This window comes from Molossus molossus, unplaced genomic scaffold (genome assembly GCF_014108415.1).
Source record: "Molossus molossus isolate mMolMol1 unplaced genomic scaffold, mMolMol1.p scaffold_m16_p_21, whole genome shotgun sequence".
In the NCBI taxonomy this organism is placed as follows: Eukaryota; Metazoa; Chordata; class Mammalia; order Chiroptera; family Molossidae; genus Molossus; species Molossus molossus.
This window is the reverse complement of record NW_023425357.1, coordinates 51,636,080-51,661,019: the sequence shown is the minus strand read 5'-3', so window position 1 is coordinate 51,661,019 and position 24,940 is coordinate 51,636,080. Positions and strand designations below refer to the sequence as shown.

At 55.8% G+C, this 24,940-nt stretch overlaps 2 protein-coding genes across 2 annotated transcripts in view; both read right to left on the bottom strand.

Annotated features, from left to right (window-relative positions):
* Positions 1-1,176: 1,176 nt before the first annotated feature.
* TCF25 (transcription factor 25) lies at positions 1,177-20,483 on the bottom strand. The gene is made up of 18 exons (XM_036275549.1): positions 20,211-20,483; positions 17,910-18,065; positions 16,833-16,907; positions 15,080-15,198; positions 14,483-14,548; positions 10,462-10,544; positions 9,454-9,584; positions 9,003-9,102; positions 7,918-8,011; positions 6,706-6,798; positions 6,446-6,551; positions 5,578-5,737; positions 4,418-4,505; positions 3,783-3,941; positions 3,543-3,633; positions 3,205-3,284; positions 1,716-1,788; positions 1,177-1,434 (listed from the first exon to the last, which is right to left on the bottom strand). Exons 1-18 carry the CDS (start codon positions 20,400-20,402, stop codon positions 1,276-1,278), a joined length of 2,025 nt encoding a protein of 674 aa, XP_036131442.1. The 5' UTR covers positions 20,403-20,483; the 3' UTR covers positions 1,177-1,275.
* A 3,533-nt stretch (positions 20,484-24,016) lies between these two features.
* SPIRE2 (spire type actin nucleation factor 2) overlaps positions 24,017-24,940 on the bottom strand; it is a 29,963-nt gene continuing 29,039 nt past the window's right edge. Inside the window, exon 16 of the mRNA XM_036275334.1 lies at positions 24,017-24,919. Within this exon, the coding sequence (XP_036131227.1) occupies positions 24,697-24,919 (223 nt within the window). The 3' untranslated portion in view covers positions 24,017-24,696. The remainder of the gene's footprint in view (positions 24,920-24,940) is intronic.

Genomic DNA, 24,940 nt, shown 5'->3' with positions numbered 1-24,940 from the left:
CAGGTCTTACAGCTCCACTGTGGCTCTGTCTCCAAGAACCGCCCTCCAGCCTCGGGGCACCAATGTCTGCTGGCTGAGCGGAGACCTGCCCCAGCTCGTTACCATGTTTCAGGGATGTTACCATTTCCGGCTCCATAAACAAGGCCTTTGAGGTGGCCAGGGGCCCCACCACCCCGACCTGAGACTTCAAAGGGCGTGAGAACGGGGCAGCCTTCTTCCTGCCAAGGCCTCAGCACTGCCGTCTGTTCTCACTGGACTGGCCTACAGGGGACACAGGGAAGTCAGCAGGTACAGCTGAGCTGGGAAAAAGTCAACTTTGTGATTAGCTGCTGTCAAGGGGCACACGTCTAGAGGCATCACACAATCCTAAGGTCAGTTGCATCACTTCATCTCCAGGCCCCTGGGAGACAGAGTGAGGGGCGCAAGGGCCAGTGCCCAGAGCAGGCCCCGCTGTGAGAAGCTGTGAGAACAGTCTTGTCGCTGTTGTCTCCCGGCACCAAGAACAGGGGCAGGCCCACAGCAGGAAGCAGGTGAGCCCCACTGGGAAGCGGCACCGGAAGCCCCAGGAAGAGCGAGGTGCCCGTGTCCGCGGAGCACACCCGCAAGGCCGGTCGCAGCTCCGCTGGGTGTGCAGCCCGCCCTGGACCCGTCCCAGTGCAATCTCAGGAAGGGCTGGCCCAGGGCCGGGTCGCAGTGTCTCGGTTCAAGGGTGGTCTAGTTTCCTTTGAACTTGGGGAGGTCAAGGCCAGGAGGGTGCCCAGTAGCCAGGACACCTCCAGCTCAGCCTCAGAGCCTGAGATCCTTCCAGAACAAAACAAACTCCCGAGTCGCAGGCAGTCTTATGTGGTTCTTAGCTGCCAATCAAGTCCAGGACCTGCCCCAGCCGATGAGCCCCCCCCACGTTCTGTTCACCCTGCACATCAAGTGCCCCCAGTCTCTACCCTGCCCATCCCCCAGTCTCTACCCTGCCCATCCCCCAGAGCTGCCACTGCTCGGGCCCCTGACTCCACCCTCCAACAGAACCACTTCGTGGGACTGGGAAGACTGCACCTGGGATGCCCAGCCCGAGGGCCCAGCACCGCCAGCCCGCCCGGTTCCCACGGAAGCATGAGGCCCACCCTGGGAAAGAAGAGTCCGCACGAGCAGGCTAACCGTCGATGTCGACAGGAGACCGGAGCAGCAGGCGGACACGGCATCTTTACTACAGGGAGCTGGCCAATCCCGACCAGACAGATCAGACACATGATTGCGCAGCAGGGCACTGTGTCCGTGTGCTCAGTCCCACTCCCCGTCCCCCTCAGCTCGGTCCTCGTGTGGGGCCTCCAGGTCGTGGAAGTGGAAGGTGGCCATCATGTCTCGAACAGCCAGCATCAGCCTGTTCAAGCCCTGGCTGCGGTCCAGCCCCTCGGCCCCTCCATCCTCTGGCCTCTCCCCCTGCGGCAACGAGACCCGTCTGAGCAGGGCTGCCTGGGCCCAGAGCACCCACCGGGCTCCCTCGGGACCTGTCGAGGCGACAGGCCCCTAGAAGCCACACACATCTGGCCGGGCCAGGCCAGCAGGGTGGAGCCCGCGGCCAGGCCAGCAGCCACATGGCACGTCCAGCTTCCTCAGCCACATCAGCACTCGCTGCTGGCAGTGCTGGCTCCGGACATTCACATCCGAAGGGACCTTCCTGTACCCAGTTAGCAGGGAGAGGCCAAGGGGTGCTCACGTACCTCCATGGTGTAACTGGGCAACAGTGACCGGAAGAAGAGGGCGATTGTGTTTCCGTGGCTGACGGGGCTCAGCCTGAAAGAGAAAGAACATCAGGAAATGAAGCAGGGACAGGACGGCAGCGCTGGAGAGAGGGGGCTGAATGGGGCCTGGAGCCCCAGGGGGCAGGCAGCCACCACACCTGGTCAGCTCGGGGACCCTGCTGCGCCCCCGCAGGCAGCGGAGAAGACTGCACAGAGCTGGGGGCTGGCGTGTGGGATGAGTGGAGAGCAGAGCCACAGCCAGGGGGGACACGCCGCCACCTGTGCCTGCTTGTAGCACAGTTGTGGCTGCAAAGTGTCCTTCAGCACCGAGGGCTGAAGGGTATGAGCTGGTCACATAAAGAGGCTCCAGCCCTGGCCGGTGTGGCTCAGGTGGTTGGGTGTTGTCCTGTACAATGAAAGGTCACCAGGTCCCCAAGTTTTGGGCTTAATAGCTGGTGGGGATCATGCAGGAGGCGGGTGATTGATGTTTTGCTCCCACGTTGATGTTTCTCTCCCCCCTCCCTCTCTCTCCAAAATTCAATTTAAAAAAAAAGATCCCAGGGCAAGTGTTCAGTGAGGACCCTCCCTGGTGAAACGAGACACCGCAGCCCGGCTCTATGAGACACTGAGGGGACCTTTGGCAGTGACCTTTGCTCTGAAAGCTCAAGGTCTACACAGCTGGGGGAGGGGAGGAGGGAGAACACTGGGTCAGCAGAGTCCTACAGCCCTTCCTCAGGGCTAGGCGCCTGGCATGTCAGCTTTTTCCAGAACCCGTGACACTGACAATAATTTCCATCTCGACTGGAGACCTTAACTGGGAACTGTTACCCTACGAACATGCAATGCAACTTCGGTAATTCAGGGGTGGGGAAAGGACTGCACCCTACAAAATGTGTTCTACCGAGGTCTGAACACTCACGCTCCCTTAAAGGGACACTGTCGGTGACTCCAGACCCACTGCTCTGCGGCAACGGGCTCTCGGGGAGGCAGTTGCTCAGCTTTAAAGGCCAGAAGCAACAAGCAGCTTCCACGCACACCGGCAGCTGTGGACGGGCCCCGCGTCTCCCGGCCACACGGCCCGCGCACATGCTGACTGCCAGGAGCCCGGCGCTGCCGACCCTCTGCCTGGCCAGGGCACCGCGCATCTCGGCGCACGCGCCACGCACCAGCAGTTTCTGGTGACCGTTTCCAGACCCTGCACCTGAGGTGCCCTCCCAGCGGACTGTACACGCCATGAGAGCACAGGCCGCCTCACGCTGCTCCCCCGTGTGTGCAGCGCCCGCTAGAGGACCCACAGGGAGTGCCGCCACGTCAGACAGACACGCGAGAGGTGCCCACGCCCAGAGAGGCTGACCCGTGACCCCAACCACTCTGCCCCGAGGGCCCGTGTCTGGAGGAGGCAGCAAGTCCCAGGCCCCAAGCACTGGTCTCAGAGCCAAGCACAAGGCGAAGCGGCAGGCGGAGGTACCTCTCTGGCCTGGTGTAGGAGGAGATGGAATCCACAGGCGGCAGGGGGTCAAAGCCCATCACAGACTGCGCGGTCACGTCCTGCAGGAAGGGAGAGCAGAGATGAGCCCGCCTATGCTGTGCCTCTGCCTGCTCCCTGCAGCCGGTCAGCGATTCAGGTCTGACTGGCCCTTTCTGCAGGAGGTGCCCAGTGGCCATGCTGTGGGGGAGGGTGGGACACACCGCCGCACTCACACACGCCACATCTTTGCCAGGATGTCACTTCAGAGCAGCAGGTACAAGCCTCAGGGACAAGCTCCCGGCAGCCCCGCTGCAGCCCCCCTGCAGCCCCCTCCTTACCGGGGGCAGCGCAGCGACTGCTTCCTTGATCTCAGAGAGGACCACATGACGGTGGATGTTTCTGGGTGCACGCTGGTACAGCACCTTCCGCCTGGAGTCCAGGGAGAAAAAGGGACAGCCTGTGGAATGGAGCCCGCCCTGAACCCACATTCGGGACCGAGAGCCCTGAGCAGTTGGGCCTCGTTCTCCCGTGGACCCATCAGGCCAAATGCTGCCCGGCTGCCCGGCCCCCAGGCTCACCTGTTCTCACACTCCTCCACCGCGGGGTCCCCAGCATCCACTGCCTGCAGGACCTCACGGACGTTCTCCTCCAGCCAGCTCATGATGGCGGGCTCCTTCCAGAGGAAGTGGGACCGCCCGAGGTACAGGCTCACCAGCTGGCTCAGGGCAGGGGGCTGGCTGCAGGAAGGCAGGGCCTGTAAGCATATCCCCCCACCCAGGTCCAGGCCTCCGTGTGCCTGCCAACACCTGTGGGGGCACGTCCAGGATGAACCCGAAACCTAAAGTGAACAGAGGCTGCCCAGAGGGGGCTGCCAACCTGGGACACGCCACTGCCCAAAGGTGGGGCACACAAGTGCTTATTCTACAGGTAGTACGTGGTCTTTACTGAGTATGAGTTCCTTAATAGGATCATAAAATACAAAAAGAAAACAGGGCCCCGTGCCCTGCCCCCCTCCTCATCAGGAAGCCTTGTGCTCTGGGCTGCAGGCCACTCACAAGCCCGCCAGCTCCGTGTCCAGCAGGCCAGGCTGACAACCCACTGGACACAGGCCTCAGGCCCCTGCAGACATGCAGACAGTGTCTGCCAGGGAGAAAGGCGCCACGGCTGCGCACACGCGGGCATGTGTGCCCCTGGGGCTCCTTCCTGTCTTTACCTTATTTCGGCATCAGGTCCAAAGAAGCGGTGATTGGCGACGGCAGCATCCGGCCGCACGCTGCAGTACTCGAGCAAGGGCATAAGAACTGGGGAGGAAGCAGAGGCCAACGCTACGGAAGGGTCCTCAGTCCTCCTGCTTCCCAGTGGCCCTGTCTGCACTTGAGGGGACTCCTGTGACCTCCTGAGCATGGGTGCTGGACATTCTCATCACAAAGACCATACACCCCACCCCCTCAGCAGCACTCTCCGAAGGAGAACCCTGTCTTCCCAGTGACCCAGGGATGAGCTAAAGCAGCATCCAAGCTCCATTCTGACTCAGTGGGTGGCTCTGTGTGCAGAGAGGCCCTGCCCTGTGCCCTGCCCAGAGGCGGCTTCGTAGAGGAAAGATGTGGACCTCTGCGGCCTGGTGAGCAGGGGCACGGCCGGGCAGTCCTGCTGTGCAGGGCTCCACACCCACACCTCTGAGCCCCTGCTGTGTGCAAACCACCCTCCTCCACACCAACAGGCAGCTCCAGCGGAGGAACGGGCAGCCGTGCGCAGAGCCAGCCCAGGTGTGCACGCAGGGCCGAGGGGCTGAGGGTGCAGTGTGCTGGGAGCCGGGGCAGCTCGGGCTTCCTCCCCTCCCCGAGCCCCAATTTTCACTCTAGTACTGCCCCACTGCCTGTCCCCCTGCCCTGGGACATAGCCCCAGAGGCAGGAAGCTTGGCTGCTGCCTCCTGATGAAGCCGCGTGTACTGCAAGGACCAGGGGTGGGGAACAACAGTGAGCTCCTTTCCCAGGCCACAGACCCCTCTGAGGACGTGCAGCAAGCTGCTGACTGCCACCCAGAGGACGAGCCCACATCCCTGCACGTCGACACCAAGGGAGGGTTGGCCACGAGGCCCCAGGACAGTCTTGTCTCAGCCCCTCAAACCAGTGAGAAGCAGGACTGGAGGACAGACTGCTGCTCGGCCCAGCAGGCACGCCCTGCAGCCCCCTTCCCTCAGCGCCGGGAGCTCACTTCCTGCTCCCTAGAAATGCCACACCTTCTTCAGAAGGTAAATCTTTCTCCAACTACCAACATGAGAAGACATCCTAACACCCCAAGCCACTCTGACTGCTTTCACACCCTCACTTGGGTGGGTCTGACAGGAAGGGCGGGGCTCCGGGAGCACCCACCTCCCGGGAACATGGTGAGTGCCTGTCGCACCAGGAAGGAGGCCTTTTCCCTCGCAGAGCTGAGCTCCTGTTCCGGGAGGTCTGCCTGCTGACTCAGCAGGAAGTACGCCAACGGCACTGAGAAGGCAAAGTTCGGGAGCTGGGACAGGTTCCGATGAGCCTACAAGGGTGAAGAGAGAGGCCGAGTTCACAGACGGACAGCACAAGGCGGCTCTCTCTGCAGCACATGCGTGACGATGGCAACCTCACATCTGGGTCTTCTCTTCGCAGAAACAGCCAACATAGGCTCCCCCCTTACCCATGGGGGATGAAGTCCAAGACCCCAGTTGATGCTGACATGTACTGAACCCTCATATACCACGTTCTTTCTGGCACATGCGTGCGTACCTGTGCTCAAGTTCAATGTATAAATCAGGCAGAATGAAAACCAGCAGCAACGACGCAGACAGACAGCAACAGAACAGAGATGAAACAACGACGTTGAGGAACGACCACGCACGGTGTGAGCGTCTGTCCAGTGCCACAGACAGCCCTGTTCTCACTGCAGATCTCAGCCACCTCAGTGCACGACTCTGTTCTTCCTCATTATATTAAGAACTTTCACCTTCTCACTTAAACGAAGCACTTTATGGCTTCTCTGCGGCAGATCTGAATGGCATGAGGATGCCTGTGCTCTGGGCACTATTAGTGGAATCGGGCAACTTCAACATGGTGCCGACACCTCGACAGTCGATCTGGCAACAGACACGGCTGCTCAACGCTCCTGTCTCAGCCGGGAGCACAGGGTCTCCCAGAACCCCTGCCACGTGTCCCTCAGCTGTCCCTACACACAGGACTGAGAGGGCCCGTGCGGCACGCGCTCACCTACCTCCCACTCCTGGAACAGGCGGATCAGGTACTCGTAGTTGCGTGCCCGTAAGGCCAGGTGGTCGACCAGCAGCAGCATGCACAGGGGGTCTTCATCCGGCTCAAGGCTTCCAGAGGCAGCGCAGGAGCAGGGAGGGGAGAGGGAGACAAACATGTGGGCACCTCGGGCCTGCAGCCCCCAAGAAGGGGCACAGCCCCAGCCGGCACACGAGCAGGGCAGGGGGAGGGAGACAGACCACGTGGGCCCATGTGGGCACCTACCTGAGGATGAGCTTGCAGTATTCCAGCGCCGTGCGCGGGCAGCCCCGCTTCTCCAGGAAGCTCATCTGCTTGTACAGGGCCAGGTAGAAGCTCCTAGACCCAAGACAGTCCCTCGTGAGCCAGAGTGACAGCAGCGGCAAAACCAGCCGCCCGGGGCCTCATCCAGCACGGTCCACCCGCTCTTGCTGGCTGCGCCGGCATTTCCTGTGTGGCCTGATCACTGTGAATGTTCGGGAATGTTCCTGTGTTTGCAGAGAAGGTGACACCCTGCTTGTTGTTTGAGCTGTATGTGTGACCATGTACAGAAAACCAAGCTAGTTCAAACCTTTATCTTGTCTTTTTAAAAAAAAACAAAACATTTATTATTTAAGGGAAGAGAGTTAAAATCTGTCATTTCAACCTTAACTTATCCTCACATTTCAACAGTTGCAGCAGCTCTGGTGATAAAAGTTGGTGACACAAGTTGGTGACCAGAATGATCCCAGTGGACTGTTCTTATCAATACCTACTGCCCGGTTAGTGCCTGAAGACGCTGCCGTCTTATAACCTGTCTCAAAGAACTAGGAATGTAACTGGACAAGGCTGACAAACACGACCAAAGGAGAAAGTTCAGGTGCAGCAGCCAGGGCAGTAGGGTCAGCACACCTGGGATCCAGGGCAGCCTCCAGGACAGAAGGCATGCCCACCCTGCCAGGGCCCTGAAGACCAGACAAGGTCAGCGGGGAGGCTGCTGTGGCCATCCAGGACCTGAACGGGGTTCGGGGCAGCAAAAGTTTCTGCAAGGCAAGAGCCCACGCACACAACCACTCACTGCAAGGGAAAAGGATCGGTTGAGTTCAAGCTGCTCACTTAACGACCACACACACCTGCACACAGACTGCAGCGCATTCTAAACTTGGGGGCGTGGCCCCTTTTGCCCGAAGACACAAGGAAACACGGTGATGGAACCCCCTACGATGAAGTGGCTTTTTAGCCTCACTAACGTGAACACATTTCATCCCAGGCCAGCCAATCCACCATCCGGAAGCCCGTTCTCCTGCATTCAAGTTTCAAACACAGTGAGATGCCTGGTCCAAGCCACCTGGTGGCCCTGTGGACAGCCCATGCCACCGGCCCCCGTTCCCGACCTGGTTCTCACGTCACCCGTGAAAGCCTCAGCACCCAAGAGGAAGAGCAGAGTGGGAGCAAAACGCTCGGTGGGGGCCCGCTCACCTGTTCTCGGGTCTGCGGTAATCCAGCCGGCAGGCCCCGCTGGTGAGGCTGAACAGGGGGTGGAAGGCGCACTCCATGCTGTACAGCGCTCGCTCTGCGGGCCACACAAACATCGAGGGGGCGTCAGCCACCTCGCAGCGACTGCAACCCCACCTCCGTGGCTCGCAGCAAGGAAAGCTCTGGAAGGAAGGAGGTCAGGTCACTAGGATTTGGGGAAGTGACAACACGGACTGACCCTGGGGACCACTGAGGCCACTCGGCACTTACTTCACCCACAGGGTCCAACCTGGCTCCAGACAAGGAAATGCAAACACACACCCTCAGACTCGCACATGGGCCCCAGCAGCTCATTCACAAGAGCCGGAGGGGGACAGCCAGGGTCTGCCAAGTGCGGTGGGCACACAAACGTGGTCCACACAGCACGCCACCAGCCTTGGAGACACTGTGGTGAGTGAAGAAGCCAGACAGACACATTTCCACGATTTCACTGATCAGAAACGTCCGGCACAGGCAAATCCAAAGACAAAAAGCAGACTGGGGTTGCCAGGGGCTGGGGATGGGGAAGTGACCAATGAGTTGAGGTTTCTAAGGAAAAGGGTCTAGGATCTACAGGCTGTACAACTCTGGCATTCATTAAAAACCAATGAACTGGATGCTTTTTTTTTTTCAAATCCTCACCTGAGGATATTTTTCCATTTATCTTCAGATAGAGTGGGAGGGAAGGAGAGGAAGAAAGAGGGAGAGAGAGAGAAACGACATGAGAGGGACACATCGACTGGTTGCCTCCCGCACGACCCTCACCAGTACCAGGGACGAACCACAACCGAGGAACGTGCCCTTGACCGGAATCGAACCCACGACTCCGTGGTCCGTGGGCTGATGCTCTAACTGCTGAGCCAAACTGGCCAGGGCTGGATGCTTTAAATAGGGGGATTTTATGTAACATAAATTGTACCTAAGTAAAGCTGTTACTTTAACAACATTCTGGCAAAGCATTTGTATCCCTGTCATGTTATCAAACGGCTCCGAGACTCGCGGGAGGGAAGCGTGGGCGGCAGCAGGGCCAGGGCAGGAGCCGCTCTCACCCACAAGGTCTCGCGCCATTTCCTGATCGTCCTGGAATCGGCAGGCATCGCTGAGCTGCAGCAGCGAGTCAACGTGATAGGGGCTTGTCTGCAGCAGAACCTATAAGACAAACAGAGAAGCTGACCGCGGCTGTGGGCAGGGCCCTCCTGGGAAAACACCCAGGAAGGCCTCAGACTCCTAGTACATCTTTCTTTCAGGCATCTTAGCCTCGGGGGAGAATTTCACCAAGGGTGATTCACAATACTCCTAGCTCAAACGGTGCCGTACACGGTTGTGAAGCCGGACCTGACCTGACTGGAGGGGCCTCTTGGGACTCTGTGCCCAGGTGGCTCCACCTCAACCCTCCTCCATGGGCCGGTCCACACCCTGGAAGACAGCGGCCAGACCCCAAAGCACTGCCCTCAAGCACGGTCCCTGGGACCCAGGCCCTGCCTGTGGGGACTCACGAACCACGATGTTGTTGGGCTCCATGGACTCCACGGCGGCCAAGAACTTGTGCTGTGTCTGCTGGTACTCCTCACTGTGCTCGAACACAAAGCAGGACAGGCCTTTCTTTGACTCCAGCAGCCGCATGGACAGGCCTGGGGAGAAGACCAGGTCAGGCCCTCGAGATGCTCTGTGCGCACGCAGCCCAAGATGCCAACTGGAAGCACTGCTCCGCCAGCTGAGCGCTGTCCCAGGTGCAGGACTGCCTGCAGCCTCGCTCGTCCCCTACAAAGTCCCTCCTCCCGGGAGTGCGCAGAGCCCACCACCAGGACCACGGAGCAGGGGCCAGGCAGGCACGGAGGCGCCGTGGCTGCAACCCTCCACCAGACACCCTCTCACTCTCCTTGTGCCCAGCTGTGGGGGCACAGGGTCATTCCTACTGGTGAACCTGGAGACTCTCATCTCCCTTCAGCATGTTCATGACATAGGTCAGTGGTTCCTGGTCACCCCTGGCTCACACTCTGCTGACGGCGGCACCGAGGCCACAGGACACAGCTAAGGGGCCCATCTCTGCCTGTGCTCGGGCTCTCCCTCCCTACTCCCTGCCCCAGACCAATGGCTCCCAGGTGCTCCCTGCGGCCGTGCAGCCAAGTAGCTCAACAGGACACTTACCCACACCCCTGCCTTTCTGCATGTTTCTGATTTTCTTTAACTTACTGGTTTGCAACAAAATACAAAATATCACACTTTACAAAGTAACTTAATTGTTTCCCATGGTATAGTATCCACAGGAAAAAGCAAGAAGGTAGGAAAAAGTTGCATTAAAACATGGTCGAGAAGACATGCAGTTGGCACGGGCAGGTATCTGTGCCCCAACACTGAGTGTCTCTCTCCTGGCACCATGCCAGGCACTCAGCCACACCTGCACAAGGCTTTGCAGCACCAGAGGACTGACCCGGCCCAATGGGCTCAGACCCCAGTTGTGCCCAGAGTCAGCCACTGCACAATCCCCACACCTCCGCAGACCCTCACCTGGCTTGGTGTACCGGGGCCAGGTGCTCTTAGGGGTTGTCAGCCACGTACACTTGGGGTACACACGCTGTCTCTGCCGAGGCCTGTGGAGAACCGGACATGGCACAGTTTCTCCTACACCGCCCAACCTCTGCGGGGCCGTGGGAGCAAAACCTCAGGGCAGGGGGGAGGGGACTTGGCCGCACTTCTACAAGCAGGACAAGGACAAAATGTAATAATTAAATGTGACCACTGCCAGATGACTGGAAACTATGACCTAAATAACCAGACAACCTTGCCCAGCCAGTGTGGCTCAGTGGACTGAGTGTCGTCCCATGGACTGAGAGGTCCCGGTTCAATTCCCAGTCAGGGCACAGGCCCGGGTTGTGGGCTCAATCACCAGTAGGGGGTGTGCAAGATGTATCTCTCTCATATTGATGTTTCTACCTCTCTCTCCCTTCCTTTCTCTCTAAAACAAAATCAATAAAAACATATTTTAAAAATCATATTTTAAAAAATAAATCACCAGATGACCAGAAAAAGAAAAACAGGGATTGTCAGCTCAGCAAAGTGGCAGCGCAGCTGTACGAGATGGAAGCCCGACTGAAGACAAGAGCAGAGCCCACAGGCACTCTGCACCCGAGAGCAGGACGAGGCCACGCGGAGCCTCTGCCTCAAGGCGTTCGCGTCGCTTCCCTCCCCTGGGACTCACCAGTGCACAGGTCTGGAGGGAAGAGACCTGGAAGGGCCCTGAGCGCAGCAGCGTCAGGTTCTGGGAGAAAGGGAGTGAGCAGGTGGGCAGCAGGGAGGCGGCAGGCAGCTCTACAGACTGCGGCTGGGACAGCCCCTCCCCCCCCCAGGGTCTCTGCAGGGGCCAGGCCCGCCCACGGCCCCAGGCACATGGAGGGATTTGTTCTATCAGTGACGTGTTTTTCTTTTTTCCCTTCTTTTTTATTATTTATTTTTAAATTGATTTTTATTTATTTATTTATTTATTTATTTATTTATTTATTTATTTTATCCTCACCCGAGGACATTTTTCGATATTTTGTTCAGATAGAGTGAGAGGGAGAGAGAGAGAGAGAAACATCGACGTGAGAGCGACACATCGAGTGGTTGCCACCCACACGACGCAACCAGGGCTGAGGACAAACTGCAACCAAGGTATGTGCCCTTAGCGGGAACCGAACCCGGGTCTCTCCGGACCACAGGCCAACACTCTAACCGCTGAGCCAAACCGGCCAGGGCGTATTTTTAAATTGATTTTTAGAGAGACAAAAACATCAATGTGATAGCAAAACATCAATCTGCTACTGGGGGCCGAGCCAGCAACTCGGGCATGTGCCCTGACCTAGAACTGAATCAGCAACTGCTCGGTGCCCAGGGCGATGCCCAGCCAGCAGCCAGGGCCAGGGCACCCTTTGTCTCTTCTTTTTTTTTTTTTTATCCTCACCTGAGGACGTTTTTGCATTTATCTTCAGACAGAGCGGGAGGGAGACAGGGAGGAAGACAGGGAGGAAGAGAGAAACATCAACGTGAGAGAGACACATCAACTGGCTGCCACCCACACGACCCCAACCGGGGCTGGGGATAAACTGCAACTGAGGTACGTGCCCCTAGCAGGAATGGAATCCGGAACTCTCTGGTCCATGGGCCAACACTCTAACCGCTGAGCCAAACCGGCCAGGGCACGTTTTGTTTCTTAAGCTGGGTAATGGGCATGTGGACATGTGTATGTTTTTCTCTATACTTTTTTGATAATCGGAAGTATTTCATTTAAGAAAAAAATGAGTAAAAATTTGAGCTGTGTTAGGAACAGGACAAAAAAGGCATGCTTTCTGGCCCTGGCTAGTTTGGCTCATCAGCCCAAGGACCAAAGGGTCTTGGTTTCGATTCTAGGTCAAGGGCACGTGCCTGGGTTGCAGGTTCAATCCCCAACCCAGGCTGGGGTCATGCAGGAGGCAACCAGTCAATGTGTCTCTCCCTCCCTCCCTTCCACTCTGTCTAAAAAGTCAATGGAAAAGCATCTTCGGGTGAGGATTCGCAACAATAGCAGCATGTTTCTGCTCCAGCAAGAAAAGCAAGCCCTGGCCAGTTTGGCTCGGCGGTTAGAGCGTCGGCCTGCGGTCTGGAGAGACTTGGGTTCGGTTCCCGCTAAGGGCACGTACTTCGGTTGCAGTTTGTCCCCGGCCCTGGTTGGTCGTGCGGGTGGCAGCCACTCGATGTGTCCCTTCACATCGATGTTTCTCTCTCTCTCCCCCTTCCTCTCTCTCCCTCTCACTCTATCTGGACAAAAAATGGAAAAATATCCTCGGGTGAGGATAAAAAAAAAAAAAAAAAAAAAAAGAAAAGCAGGACCGGCGGGGAGAAGACAGCTGTGCAATAAAGGCCTGCTCAGATCTGAAGGAAACTAACCTGTGCGAGGATTCTGGGCAAGGGAAGGTGCACAAAACCAAGTAACGTGGAGGTTGGAACTGTCCCCTCTGTGGAACACCAGGGACAGCCCAGCCCTACAGGGACCATCGCAGAGAACAGACTGGACTGAGGCAGCTTTGACTGCGCCGGGAGGTGGGGCAGGGGAGCCATGGAGACGGGACAGGGGAGGGCGATCGAGCCAGCCAGGCCTGTCACCGGAGATGTCAGTGGAGAACCCAAGGAGGAGCAGTGCCCAGGGGCTGAGATTCTGAGTAAGTACCAGAGACAATCATCAACAGCACGTGGGGAGCCGGCGAGGAACAAGGGGCAGAGGGATAAGGAGGGAACCAGGGCTTCTCAAGGAAGCCCTCCGGTAGGAACTAAATTTTTAAAGAAATAATTATAACACAATAAAAGTAATAAGTATAATTCCTATGAACTAATTACCAACTTTAACTCACACAGAAATAAGACCAGGCAAAAATGTCAAGAAATGGCAAAGACAGACCAAGCAGATGCCAACACATGAAAAAGGCGGGGGACAGGCAGAGTGCCAGCCAGGCAACCCAGGTGACAGAGAAGACTGTCTAATGTGAAAATGTGTTCTGTTAATATTCTAAAAAGGAGACAAAGTCAGAAACCCTTGTGCCCTACATAACACCAAAAATGAAAGCAAAATAAAAGTAAAAACCATTAGAAATGCAAGAAAAGTGTGGAAAAATAACAGGAAAAAATCCTCAACTTTACTCGAATTCAAAGAAAAGTCAAAACATCAAGACAACATTTTGTGTGCATATCATCACAGATCCTACAACCCTCTAAGCCTGGCATGGGAGGAGGAAGGAGCACTCAGTGCTGGTGGGCACAGCGGCACAGCTCCTCAGGAGGCCGACAGGGCGACACGTAGCGGGGAACGCCCAGCCCTGGGCTTTTCACTGGGAATGCGTCACAGATGCAGGGAACCTCAGCCAGTACACAGCCTGACACCTGTCCCCCTGGCAAGTGCAGCCCCGAGCACCAGGGTGTGGATAGCAGGGTGTGTGGGGACCAGCAGAACTCTCTAATTCTGGGGAGATGCAGCTATCTGTCTTGAATGTTTATCTTTTGAGGGTTGTCAAAGTCGACAATTCTGAATTGCTTGAATTTTTTAGTAAGTATTTAGTTCTATAATCAGAAGAGAGCTGAACTTGCGAAGACAAAGCTGCTGTTGGTGTGGAAGGTCCGGGCACAGCATGTGAAGAGCACGGAGGCAGACCCTTGCGCCTCCCACAGAAAGTCCCTGAAACAGACCTCCACTCTGAGCACCTCTCATCGCATCCCCCGAGGGGCGCCGACCACTAAACACTGGCACGTTAGCAAAGATCGAACTGGGGCCACAACCGAACCTTCATGTTAGTTGTGCTGCTGACTAAGAAGAATGAACCTGCCTGAGATTTCAGGGCTGGCAGCTCAAAATTTAAGGTTTCTCAGAAACAGAAGGCAGTGAGCCCAGCAGCCACACACAAGGTCAAACTCCAGCCTCTCCCTGTACCCGCCCTCAGAACCAGGCACCCTAAGGGTCTCATTTTTACACTGTAATTTGAGAACCCCCACCTTTAATTGAGAACACAGTCCGTGTTGATCATACCTTTGTTCTCCCAGGACAGCTCGAGCGCCAAAATACCTTTTCAGTTCCGTGTCTGGATTCAAGTGTCTAGAGAATTGAAAATTTTTAAAGAAAAATGAAATTGAGTTCTCTTGCCACAATTCTGGAAATTTTAGAAAGTCACATAAAAACCCAGCGAGAAAAACAGCTATTCTGGTGTCAAAGACAACTTGTAGGCCTCTAACACCACTAACCCGAGGCAGTGACCTGAGGCTGGCCACTACTCCCAGACCAAGTGAGGGCAGCAAAAGGCCTAAATTACACTGGATTCCCCACTGACTTAGGAACAACCTGTGCAGTGGGGACAGGGCTTCACTCAGCACCTACAAGAACAAGCGGTGATCATTTATCCCAGGACAACATCATGTGTCAACAATGTTCCCACGCGCACGAAGCTAAAGCGACAGGGCCTTGGAAATGGAGGTATTCCCCTTCCCTCTTTCTCCTGTTCCTGTCTCCTGAATGTTTGATAACGTACTCATATCACTTGTAAGCAAAGATAGTAATTTTTTTCCTCCTTCTTCTGATAACGGTCTTCCTCATCAGAGCCTGCAGTGACGGCCGGGAGGGCGGAGGTACCTGTGCTCCACGTAGAGAACGTGCTTCCGCGAGCTCAGGGGAGGCGGGCCTGGGCGGTGAGGGCCACTGCTGTCCTCAATCCTCTCCAAGATGCGGTCAATGTCTTCCAGCCCATTTTCCTAAAGGCCCCCGAACAACACGTTAATAACCACCCTCACTTCCTACTTTACATGTTATAACAACCAACAACTGCACAATTCATTTTCACAAAGAACAACATTACACTGTTTACTTCCTGACAGGCAATAAGCACAGAATTGAGAAAGGAGAGATTCTTCATGAGTGGAAGCTCAGAACAGACAGAACCACAGAACCAGAAGGGCCCTCGAATATCTGAGTCACAAGCTCACATTTCTGGTCTCACAGGTGCATTCACCTGCACAGGTAACTGAGCTGGGACTAGAGATTCTAACTGAACAGGCACAATGCCACATTCCGGACAAGCTCAGGGACAAGGCCCAGGGGCAACATGGAAATACGCTTTCTGACACACTGCTCCTGGGACATTCACACCTCAGCACCTGTCAGACACAGGCTAGGGCACAGGTGCCCCAGAAGGGACTCTGCTGCCCAGAGCATGTTTTGGAGGTAGAGTGGGGCTCTAACCCTCAAGGATTGAAGTAAACAAATACGGATGCAAAATTTGGTAATTTCCCTTTTCATTTCTCTGACCTCTGAATTAGTTGTACCCCTAGCAGAAAGAAATCAAAATGTCAAATAAAAACATGCCCTGGCCGGTTTGGCTCAGCAGTTAGAGCATCGGCCTGCGGTCCAGAGAGACCCGGGTTTGGTTCCCGCTAAAGGCGCATGCCTTGGTTGCAGTTTGTTCCCGGCCCTGGTTGGTCGTGCGGCGGCGGCCACTCAAGGTGTCCCTTTCACGTCGATGTTTCTCTCTCTCTTCCTCTCCCTCCCTCGCACTCTATCTGAACAAAAAAATGGAAAAATGCCCTCAGGTGAGGATAAAATAAATAAATAAATATATAAATAAATAAATAAATAAATAAATAAATAAATAAAATAAAAACAGACTGCTGCCCTGGCCAGTTTGGCTCAGCGGTTAGAGCGTTGGCCTGCAGACCAAAGAGACCCAGGTTCAATTCCAGCCAAGGGCACATACCTAGGCTGCAGTTCGTTCCCAGCCTCGGCTGGGGTTGTGCAGGTGGCAACCAGTCGATGTGTCTCTCTCACATCAATGTTTCTCTCTCTCTCTCTCCCCCTCCTACTCTGTCTGCAGATAAATGTAAAAAAATATATATATATCCTAGGAGAGGATTAAAAAAACCAAACTGCTTTCCTTTCTGTGCCGACAGTACTCTTGCAAACGTGGTGACATCCTGAAAACCTTCCCAACTTCCTCTAAGAAGTGTGGCAGGCACCAACCCCACAAGGTGACACAGGACAAGAAGGCAAGAACTGGCCCTTCTTACACAGGGTAAATGGTGTGATGACAAGGCGCAGTGGCTACAATGGACAAACTAAGCTGATTTTCCACAAAAAGGCTAAATCTGCAAAGACTGCGCTGTGGCTTCGATGCATGGAGCCCAAGTGCAGATGGAAAGAGGCTGACCACTGAGACATACGAGAGTTCTGAATTGGTAGCACAAGAAGAGGAAGGGCCAAGGGATCGTCCTAAGCTTCATGATTTGTTAAGTGACAATAAAATCTGCACGATGTGTTTACTTCAAACAAACACTTTCTAATGGCACCCTGAGAAACAGCCAGAGACAAGGGACAAGACATCAGCTGGACATACCGAAGTTTCTCCTGTAGAATTTCTCTTATTTTTCTGTTTCTTTTTCTTCTTTCGGAGTTTGCCACTCGCATTAGACTAGTAAAAGAAGCACATCTTAATCAATGGAAAGAGACGAGATCTTAAACCCCGAGAACCAAAGCTGAAGCCACAAAATGGACAGCGACACAGGACACAGGCTTGCTGTCCCCTCCCTTTCACTTCCTGAATGTCCTATGACCTCACTTACTTCCCTGGGGCAACCTACACCTCCCACTAGTCTCCCCAACTCTAGTCCAGCCTCCACCTTCCTCTCACACCTATTTCTACACACCTCAGGGCTCCCTGTGACCTCACGATGCTCACAGGGTTCTGACATCTGCCCACCATCCCTCCTCTTTCACCATTCACTTTTTCAACCACTCCCCCTGCCATGCTCAGCCACCTGGAGACCGGGCCTCGCACCGCAGTCCCCACACCCACATCCCTTTGCCTTAACACCTGTCATGCCTTCACCTGGCCCTCATCCCATCATAGTGTGAAGACTCCTTGGGGAGCCCCCCACCTTGAGCTTGGCCCACCCCCCACACCCCCCACATTCATCAGGTGTCCTCAACTGTAGTTGTCAGTCCATTCATGTCGCCCTCCTGACCAGGGGCCCCTGGAAAGCAAAGACTTGTCCCTAGAGCCCAGGAGGCTCTCAAAAGCACTTGAATAAATGAGAAAAAGGTCTCCAGAGGGACCCTCCCTTGTGCAGTGGAGAACACAAAACTCATCCGGCCTACACATTTCTTCAAGGCATGTCCAACCAGGGCCCCACCCCCGACCTGAGCCCCAGATGCACACTCACAAAGAGCACACACCTGCTGAGCAAGGGGATGGGGGGAGGGCTCTCCCAGAACAAGGGAGATGGATCTTGTGCTGGGGAAACTTGACTGGAGGACCCGAGCTGGACCCGAGGCCAGCACCCGTGATGGCCACCAGTCTTGAAGATTTCAAGCACATGTGACCACCACTCCCCAGGAAACTTGGGGCAATTAACAAGACAAAATTCAGAAAATGACAGCAGAGTGTGTGGGTGGGCAGCCCTTGTCCCCACACCTGCTCCAGGGGCACAGCCACCTCTCCATCCTTCTTGGGTTCAGCACTTCCACTCTGGGACCTCCTTTTGCTCCCCGACACCACAGCATCTGTGAGCAGACTGTCAGGCCTCTCCCCATTCACCACGGGCCCCTCCTCAAGATCCTCAATGTTAATCTGCAGAAACAGAGGAGAGAGAACAAGGCGTCACGTGTGTATCCTGGTGCTACTGAGAGGCATTTCAGCAACAGGAGCAGAGGAGTTGCTGCATGGCCGCCTTCAAGGCCATTCTGAGGTTGTGGAGGAAGGAACAGGAATGTGTTATGCCTCACAGGCCACAGTACCAACCGTCTGAACAAGTCCCGGTTCAGAGTTCCCTCAGTCGATGAGCCACAGAGGAGGCTGGGATACAGGTGGCCCATGGTGTCCTATCTTCAGACCAGGCATAATGCAGAGTCCTCGAACATCACAACTCATACCCTGCTCTGAGCAAAGATCTCACACAATGGACCCTCACATAGGAGTAAAAAGGAACCACATTCACACACACCACACGAATGAATCTTAGGATCACAATGTTGAACAGGAAAAAGTGTCAGAACACTCACACTATAAACACACACTCAAACAGACTGAAGGAGAGACTGGGACGGGGAGGAGAAGAGCAGAAGTGGATACAAAGTTACCGGAAAAGCTTTGACCCTTCAGTTAATAAACTAAAAAATAAAAGAGGCCACCGTGGCACAATAACCAGATCTGATGGACCCAATTTTGGACACTCAAGTCCAAAAATAAATAAGTAAAATTATATGTTCAATGTAGAACATCTGAAAAATATAAAGCTCAAAAAAAAAAAAAAAATCTACTCTAACCCTGCAACCCTGAGATAATTGTGAAATGAAACCGGGACCACACTGTGCTTGTGATTTTTCATTGATGGGACTGAAAAGCAAACTGGGCCTGCTGTCTCCGCTGCAAAGTGGCAGAGAAGAGAAAGCATGAACAATTTCGTGTTTCCTGGTTTTGCTTTTTTCACCAGTGGAGGTTTCCACGTGGAAGGATAAAGCTCAGGAGTGTGTTTTGTGTGTCTGTCTAGCAAATCCATAAATCTCTGTTCATGAAAAGAGCACCTGCAGGGGCTGAGCGTTGACCCATGCACGCTCTAAGAGGTCGCCGGTTCGATTCCCGGTCAGGGCACATGCCCAGGTTGTGGGCCCGATCCCCAGTGGGGGGCTCATCGATGTTCTCTCTCATCCATGTTTCTGTCTCTCTCTCTCCCTCTCCATTCCTCTCTTTCTAAAATCAATAAAGAAAAAAGTAAATTAATAAAATAAAAAGAGCACCTGATTTGAAGATGCTGGCACGCTACCGAAACGGGATCTGTCACAGCTCCACCAATAACAGGATATCCCCACCTCGCACGCCTTCTTTCGTGTGGCAGCATCAGGACACCCGGGGCCCAAGTGTGGTGTGGCTGGTTAACATCTTGCAGCAAAGGGAGGAAGATGGAACAAGGCCTCCTGTGGACATTTGCTCCACACTATGGGGTTCATGAAGGAAATGGCACCCACACTTCCTCAGTGTTCAGCTAATGGTGCCACCAATGCCTCTGGATGAAGCTGTGTGCTGGTTTCTTATTATGGAATCATGCTTCCTTCCTTAAAAATAATCCTATTTTTGAGCCCCTTTTGGGAACCTGAAGTGTTTTAAGGAATTCAAACTCGTAACTACCTCTATGCCAAGCTAAACTTCAACAGAAAGAACAGTACTAGGCACACACTGGGCACTCACACGATGCAGGAAACACAGGCGAGCAAAACACGTTCCCCGCCCACACAAGGCCAGGGCAGCGAGAACAAGGCACACACAGGCCAGATTACAGGCTGAGGCCCGCGCAAGGACACCAGTGTGCGGCACACCTGCCGTGGGGGACACACGTTGCGCACGGCACCCTGTCCCGGGTTGTGAGGAGTAAAGGGGAATGTCTGCAAAGACCCTGCAGGTGCCCAGCGCGGAGCTGGAAATCCAGGTAAGGGCCCCCCAGACCCGGAGAGGGGAAGCTCCGGCCGCGCTGCGCCCCAGCCACAACGCAAGGACCATGCCCACCCGCCCGGCCCCGCCCCTGATCCCTGGCCCCGCCCCTAGAGCGACCCGAACCTGACATGCCACCGCCCACTCCCTTCGTCCCGCCCTCCCCACTGCAGCCCGGACCCCAGCTCGCCCCGCCTCACCCCGTGACGTCACGACCTCGCCCCGCGCACACCCGTCTCGCACACCGCGCCCCCGCCGCCCCCGCCGCCCCCACCCCAGCACCCCGCTCACCAGCTCGAACCGGTTGTTGACTCGGACGCCCTCCTTCTCTGCGCCCCGGGGGCGCCGGCCACCTGGACCCCGCTTGGGTCCATCTTCTTCCGCATCATCGTCATCACAGAAGCCAAATTGCAGGGCGCCGGGCCCGAGGGGCTCCTGTCCGCGCTGTTCCCCCCTCAGCCTCCGGAGGGCCCGGCGCGACATAGGACCCAACGGCCGCCGAGGTCTGGGGACTGGAAGCGGACAAGCAGCAGAGAGAGCGGCGGACGCGCCTGCGCACTTACGGCGCGCTGGCGCGGGGCTGGCCTGTCGCGTCTGCGCGCTGCGGCTCCCCGGCGCTTCCGCTCTGCTCCGGCGTCATCGGCTAAGCTGCGGGCGTGCCCGGGCGTGTTCTCGCGCGAGTTGCGTGCTCCCGCGGTGGTGTCTCCGAGTCCGCGGAAAGCGTGCCTGCGGCCGCTCGGGGGCTGGGGGCGGGGCTGGGATGGGGCTGGGGGCGGGGCTGGGACGGGGCTAGGGGCGGGGCTGGGACGGGGCTGGGACGGGGCTGGGACGGGGCTAGGGGCGCGGCTAGGGGCGCACAGGCTCCAAGCTTCCCACACCCGGGACCTAGACCCCGCTCTGCGGAGGGACCCGCAGGTGGGCCAGGTGAGGAGGCGGTGCCCGTCGACCGCTGGGGGCGTGAAGGGCCCGGTCCAGGCTCCGCGCGCTGCCGAGACTCGGCCGGCCCCGAGGCTGCGGGCGGCACCTCCGCGCCGAGTAGCCCCTCAAAGCGGAGGATTTCGGACAACCCCGTGGACAGCCTGTGCCGGGCAGACGGACACCGAGTCGTCCTGGCTGTTTGTTGCTGCTGTTGCGCCCCCGGTGGATCTGGGCCTCTAGGTGGAGGCCGTGCTCCGAGTGGAGGCCCGCCGCCCGAACTGCGCGTCCTGACCTCCCGGAGGTTTTTACGATAAAGACGAAGGACCCAGTCCCGCCGGTCTGGCTCAGTGGTTGAGCGTCGACCTGCACCAAGAGGTCCGGGTTGGGTCCGGGTCCGGGCACATGCCCAGGTTGTGGGCCAGGTCCCCAGTGGGGGGCGTGCAGGAGGCGGCCACTCGGTGTTCTCTCTCACCGATGTTTCTGTCTCTGCCTCCCTCTCCCTTCCTCTCTCTCCAAAATAAATAAAGGAAAAAAATGTTAGTAACAATAAAGATGAAGGACCCAGCCCCGCGGGAGTGGCTCAGTGCATTGAGCGACGTCCCATGGACTGACAAGTCCCAGGTGGATTCCCCGTCAGGGCAGGTGCCCGGGTGGATCCCCAGGAGGGGCCATGCAGGAAGCAGCCCATCAGTGTTTCACTCTCACATCGATGTTTCTATCTCTCTCCCTTCCTCTCTATAAAATCAGTAAAAACCTATTTTTAAAAAAGAGAGGACTCAGCCCTAGAAATTCCGAGGTAGGGTATTCACATTATAAAAAGCTCTTCAGAGAATTGAGATGTGCAGGCAGGATTGAGAACCCCTGCACTGCCGTCCAAGTGCAAGGGCAGGATGATTTGGTGTGGGGTGACAAGAGAGGGCAGCCTTGAGCGTAGGGATGGCTGTCACTGTGGGGCCACGCCAGGTGCTAAATTCTCACCTCATCGTGTGAGGTAGGGAATCCCCCTTTTACAGGTAAAGAAAGCGGGACTCAGAGAATAACTGGCCCAGGTAGAATCTTGATTTGCATTCGTGTCTGTTGTTCCACAGTTCATTTGAGGATGGCAAGGATGGCAAAGGGGATGCAGAACAGGGTGTGTGTGTGCATGCCCTTGTGTGCCTGCACCTGGCTGTTTGTCAGCCTGTACTGGTCCCTTGAATCTTGACTTCACACAGGCTAGCACACAGCTGCTGCCTCCATCTCCCCTCAGTCCTACCTGCTCCAGCCACTCCCCCAGAGTCCCCTAGAAACCCCCCTGCCTGCTATCCAGCTACTAAAGGGTTATGCTCAGCACAGGTGGGACCTCCAGGGCACCACCCTGCTGTCCATTCTGATTGTTCAGAGCCAGGCTAGTTGGTAAATAGATTATGTGTCACTCCTGGTCTAGTGGTGTTACCGATTTATGCAGGCTTGTTGCCTCACCTGGGGATGGAAACTTAGGGAGTCAGCCTGGAGTTGCTTTCTGCTTTGCCCTTCACAAGACAGTTCCGTGACACTGAGGGGGGCAACATCCAACCCAACTTGAGTGGCACCTTGAACATGAGTCTCTCCCTGCACCACCAGAAGTTTGGTTGAAAACAGTTTTAGAGGAAGTGACTTTTGTTTGTCAGGATCTAAGATAGGTGAGGGGAGGCAGGGCTTGGCACAATGGGCACTGCACAGGCGCTGTACCCATGGCACTCGGAGGCATGCCCAGCAGCCCTGAGAGTAGCAGGAAGACAGAAGCGCCAGGAACACCCCTCTCGGCTCAGCCTAGCTGTCCAGGATGGGTTTTTATTGTTTTTGTATGGCCTTCAATTTCCAAGGCTTCCTGTGTGGATCAGAACCCAGGTATCCGCCTCTCGGGCGTGTTTCTTTCTTTCTTTTTTTTAATCCTCATCCGAAGACATTTTTCCATTTTTTGTACAGACAGAGTGGGAGGGAGAGAGAGGAAGAGAGAGAGAGGGAAACATCGATGTGAAAGGGACACATCGAGTGGCTGCCACCCGCACGACCAACCAGGGCCGGGGACAAACTGCAATCGAGGTACATGCCCTTAGTGGGAACCGAACCCAGGTCTCTCCGGACTGCAGGTGGACGCTCTAACCGCTGAGCCAAACCGGCCAGGGCTCGGGCGTGTTACTTTACCTGCAGAATTAGAAGGATGACAATGGTGCTTACCTCCCAGGAGCACCTGCTCTTGGAGGTGCCACATAAATGTTGACTTTTTCATTGTTGGCTGTGTCTGGGAGCAACTCCTATCCTCTGTGTTCTGTTTTCTCTCTCTCTTTTCTTTTTTCGTTAATCCTCACCCAAGTATATTTTTCCAGTGATTTTTAGATACAGTGGGAGGGAGGGAGGGAAACATCGACAAGACACGCATCAATTGGTTGCCTCCTGCACGACCCCAACCAGGGTTGGGGATTAAACCTGCAACCCAGGTATGTGCCCTTGACGGAAACCCGTCAGTCCTCGGACTGATGCTCAACCATAGAACCAAACCGACCAGGCTGTTTTGTCATTTTTAAGTCGGAATAATACTGCTCCCTGCTCTAGTTTTGTGTAACAGAATGTCCTGGTCCCTAGTCGATGAAACACTTTCTCCCACAAGCCCATCTGTTACATGTCACCTCCTCCAGGCCCATGTCCATGAGGCAGGCATTAAAGCTTGGTGTCCAGTAGACCTGCATTAACATCCCAGGAAAGCTGAGTATATCTTTAGCCAAATTCCTTAGACACTTTGAGTTCCAGTTTCCTCATCTGCAGGTGGGATGACAACAGAAGCCGCCTCCCAGGTACATTTGGGCAGGCAGGACACACAGGTGTTCCTCCAGCCATTATCCTGAAGAGCAGGGTGGAGGTCCCCCTACCCTGTGAACCCCAAGGGATCTGGGGAATGAGGATAAAGGGTCCCTCAGGCTGGCTGGTGACAGGCAGCAGCTAAGCTGCTGTCTCACATAGGACCAAAGTGCCAGGTTATGAAATTGGGCGTAGAGAATGGGAGTGAGCCAGAGTGCCCTCCTCTCATCCTTATTCTGCCCGGATTGGAGGGGACAAGTGGCCCCTAGGAGCCCAGCTTCCACCCTTAGAGAACATGCCACTGCTGTTGCGGGGTAGTCCGTAGTTCACACTCAGACGGGAGACTGTGAGACCACCTTTATTAGACCAAGAGTGGCCGTGAGTACACATTTACAGGGCTCCTCCCGGTAACAAGACCGAGAGCACGGCAGGGACTTGGCGTTGGGCAGGGAGTGAGCTTCGCCTCAGACCTTCCAAGGGGATGGCCCTGGGACACCTGCCTGGGAGACTCTCAACCACTCAGGCTTCCAAGGACCCTCTGCAGCCCATATCCCTGATGCAGGTGCACAGATGCAAGTAGGGCGCTCCAGTCCACCTGGGGACCAAGGTCTACTTCCAAACCTGGGCGTCTGCCCAAGGAAGGATGGAGAACAAACATGGGAGGGCAGGGTCTTTCCCAGAGCCCCGCCGTCCCCTGCACTGCCTCCAGCCTACTCTTTCTATCCTCTGCCATCCCCACCCAACCCTAGGAGTCCTGAGATGAAACAGCCTTCCCAGAGGGGTCCTGGAAATAAGCCTGACCCCAAATGGACTCTGGGGCCAGGAAACATATATAAATATATAGGCTGTGTATATGTTATATAAATGTATCTCTCTCTATATATATATGTACATGCACATTCAGGAAGCAGGTGGCAGTTGTGCCCCATGACGGGGAGCTCCCAGCCTGGTTCAGAACTGGCCCACCTCCTCCCCAGAGGCCTGGCCCCCTCAGGCCACGTTGAAAAGCTTGCGGCCAGGTGGGCTGGGGTAGCAAGAGCTGTCACTTGAAGTCGAGAGTCCAGGTGTTCGGGATGTAGAGGGACTGGGTCTGGCGGGCGCGGCGAGGAGTAGTGTTGAGGGCATCCACGCTCTTGCGGCTGGAGCGCACCACATCCGCCACGAAGCTGGTGCAGTCGCTGCAGACGTCCTTCAGGACACAGCCGTGGGTGTACATGTGTGGGAACTCCTCCTCCACACTCTGCCACTGGGGCCCCTGCAGGGACCTGGGGGGACAGGGCCGTCAG

What these genes read in the sequence shown, in the direction of transcription:
- TCF25 (XM_036275549.1), bottom strand. Translation starts at nt 20,402, where the DNA reads ATGTCGCGCCGGGCCCTCCGGAGGCTGAGGGGGGAACAGCGCGGACAG. An exon ending in GCCCCGGTACACCAAGCCAG is followed by an intron (nt 9,585 to 10,461) that starts GTGAGGGTCTGC and finishes TCTTCTCCCCAG; the next exon opens with GCCTGTCCATGCGGCTGCTG. An exon ending in AATGGCGCGAGACCTTGTGG is followed by an intron (nt 8,012 to 9,002) that starts GTGAGAGCGGCT and finishes TGTGGCCCGCAG; the next exon opens with AGCGAGCGCTGTACAGCATG.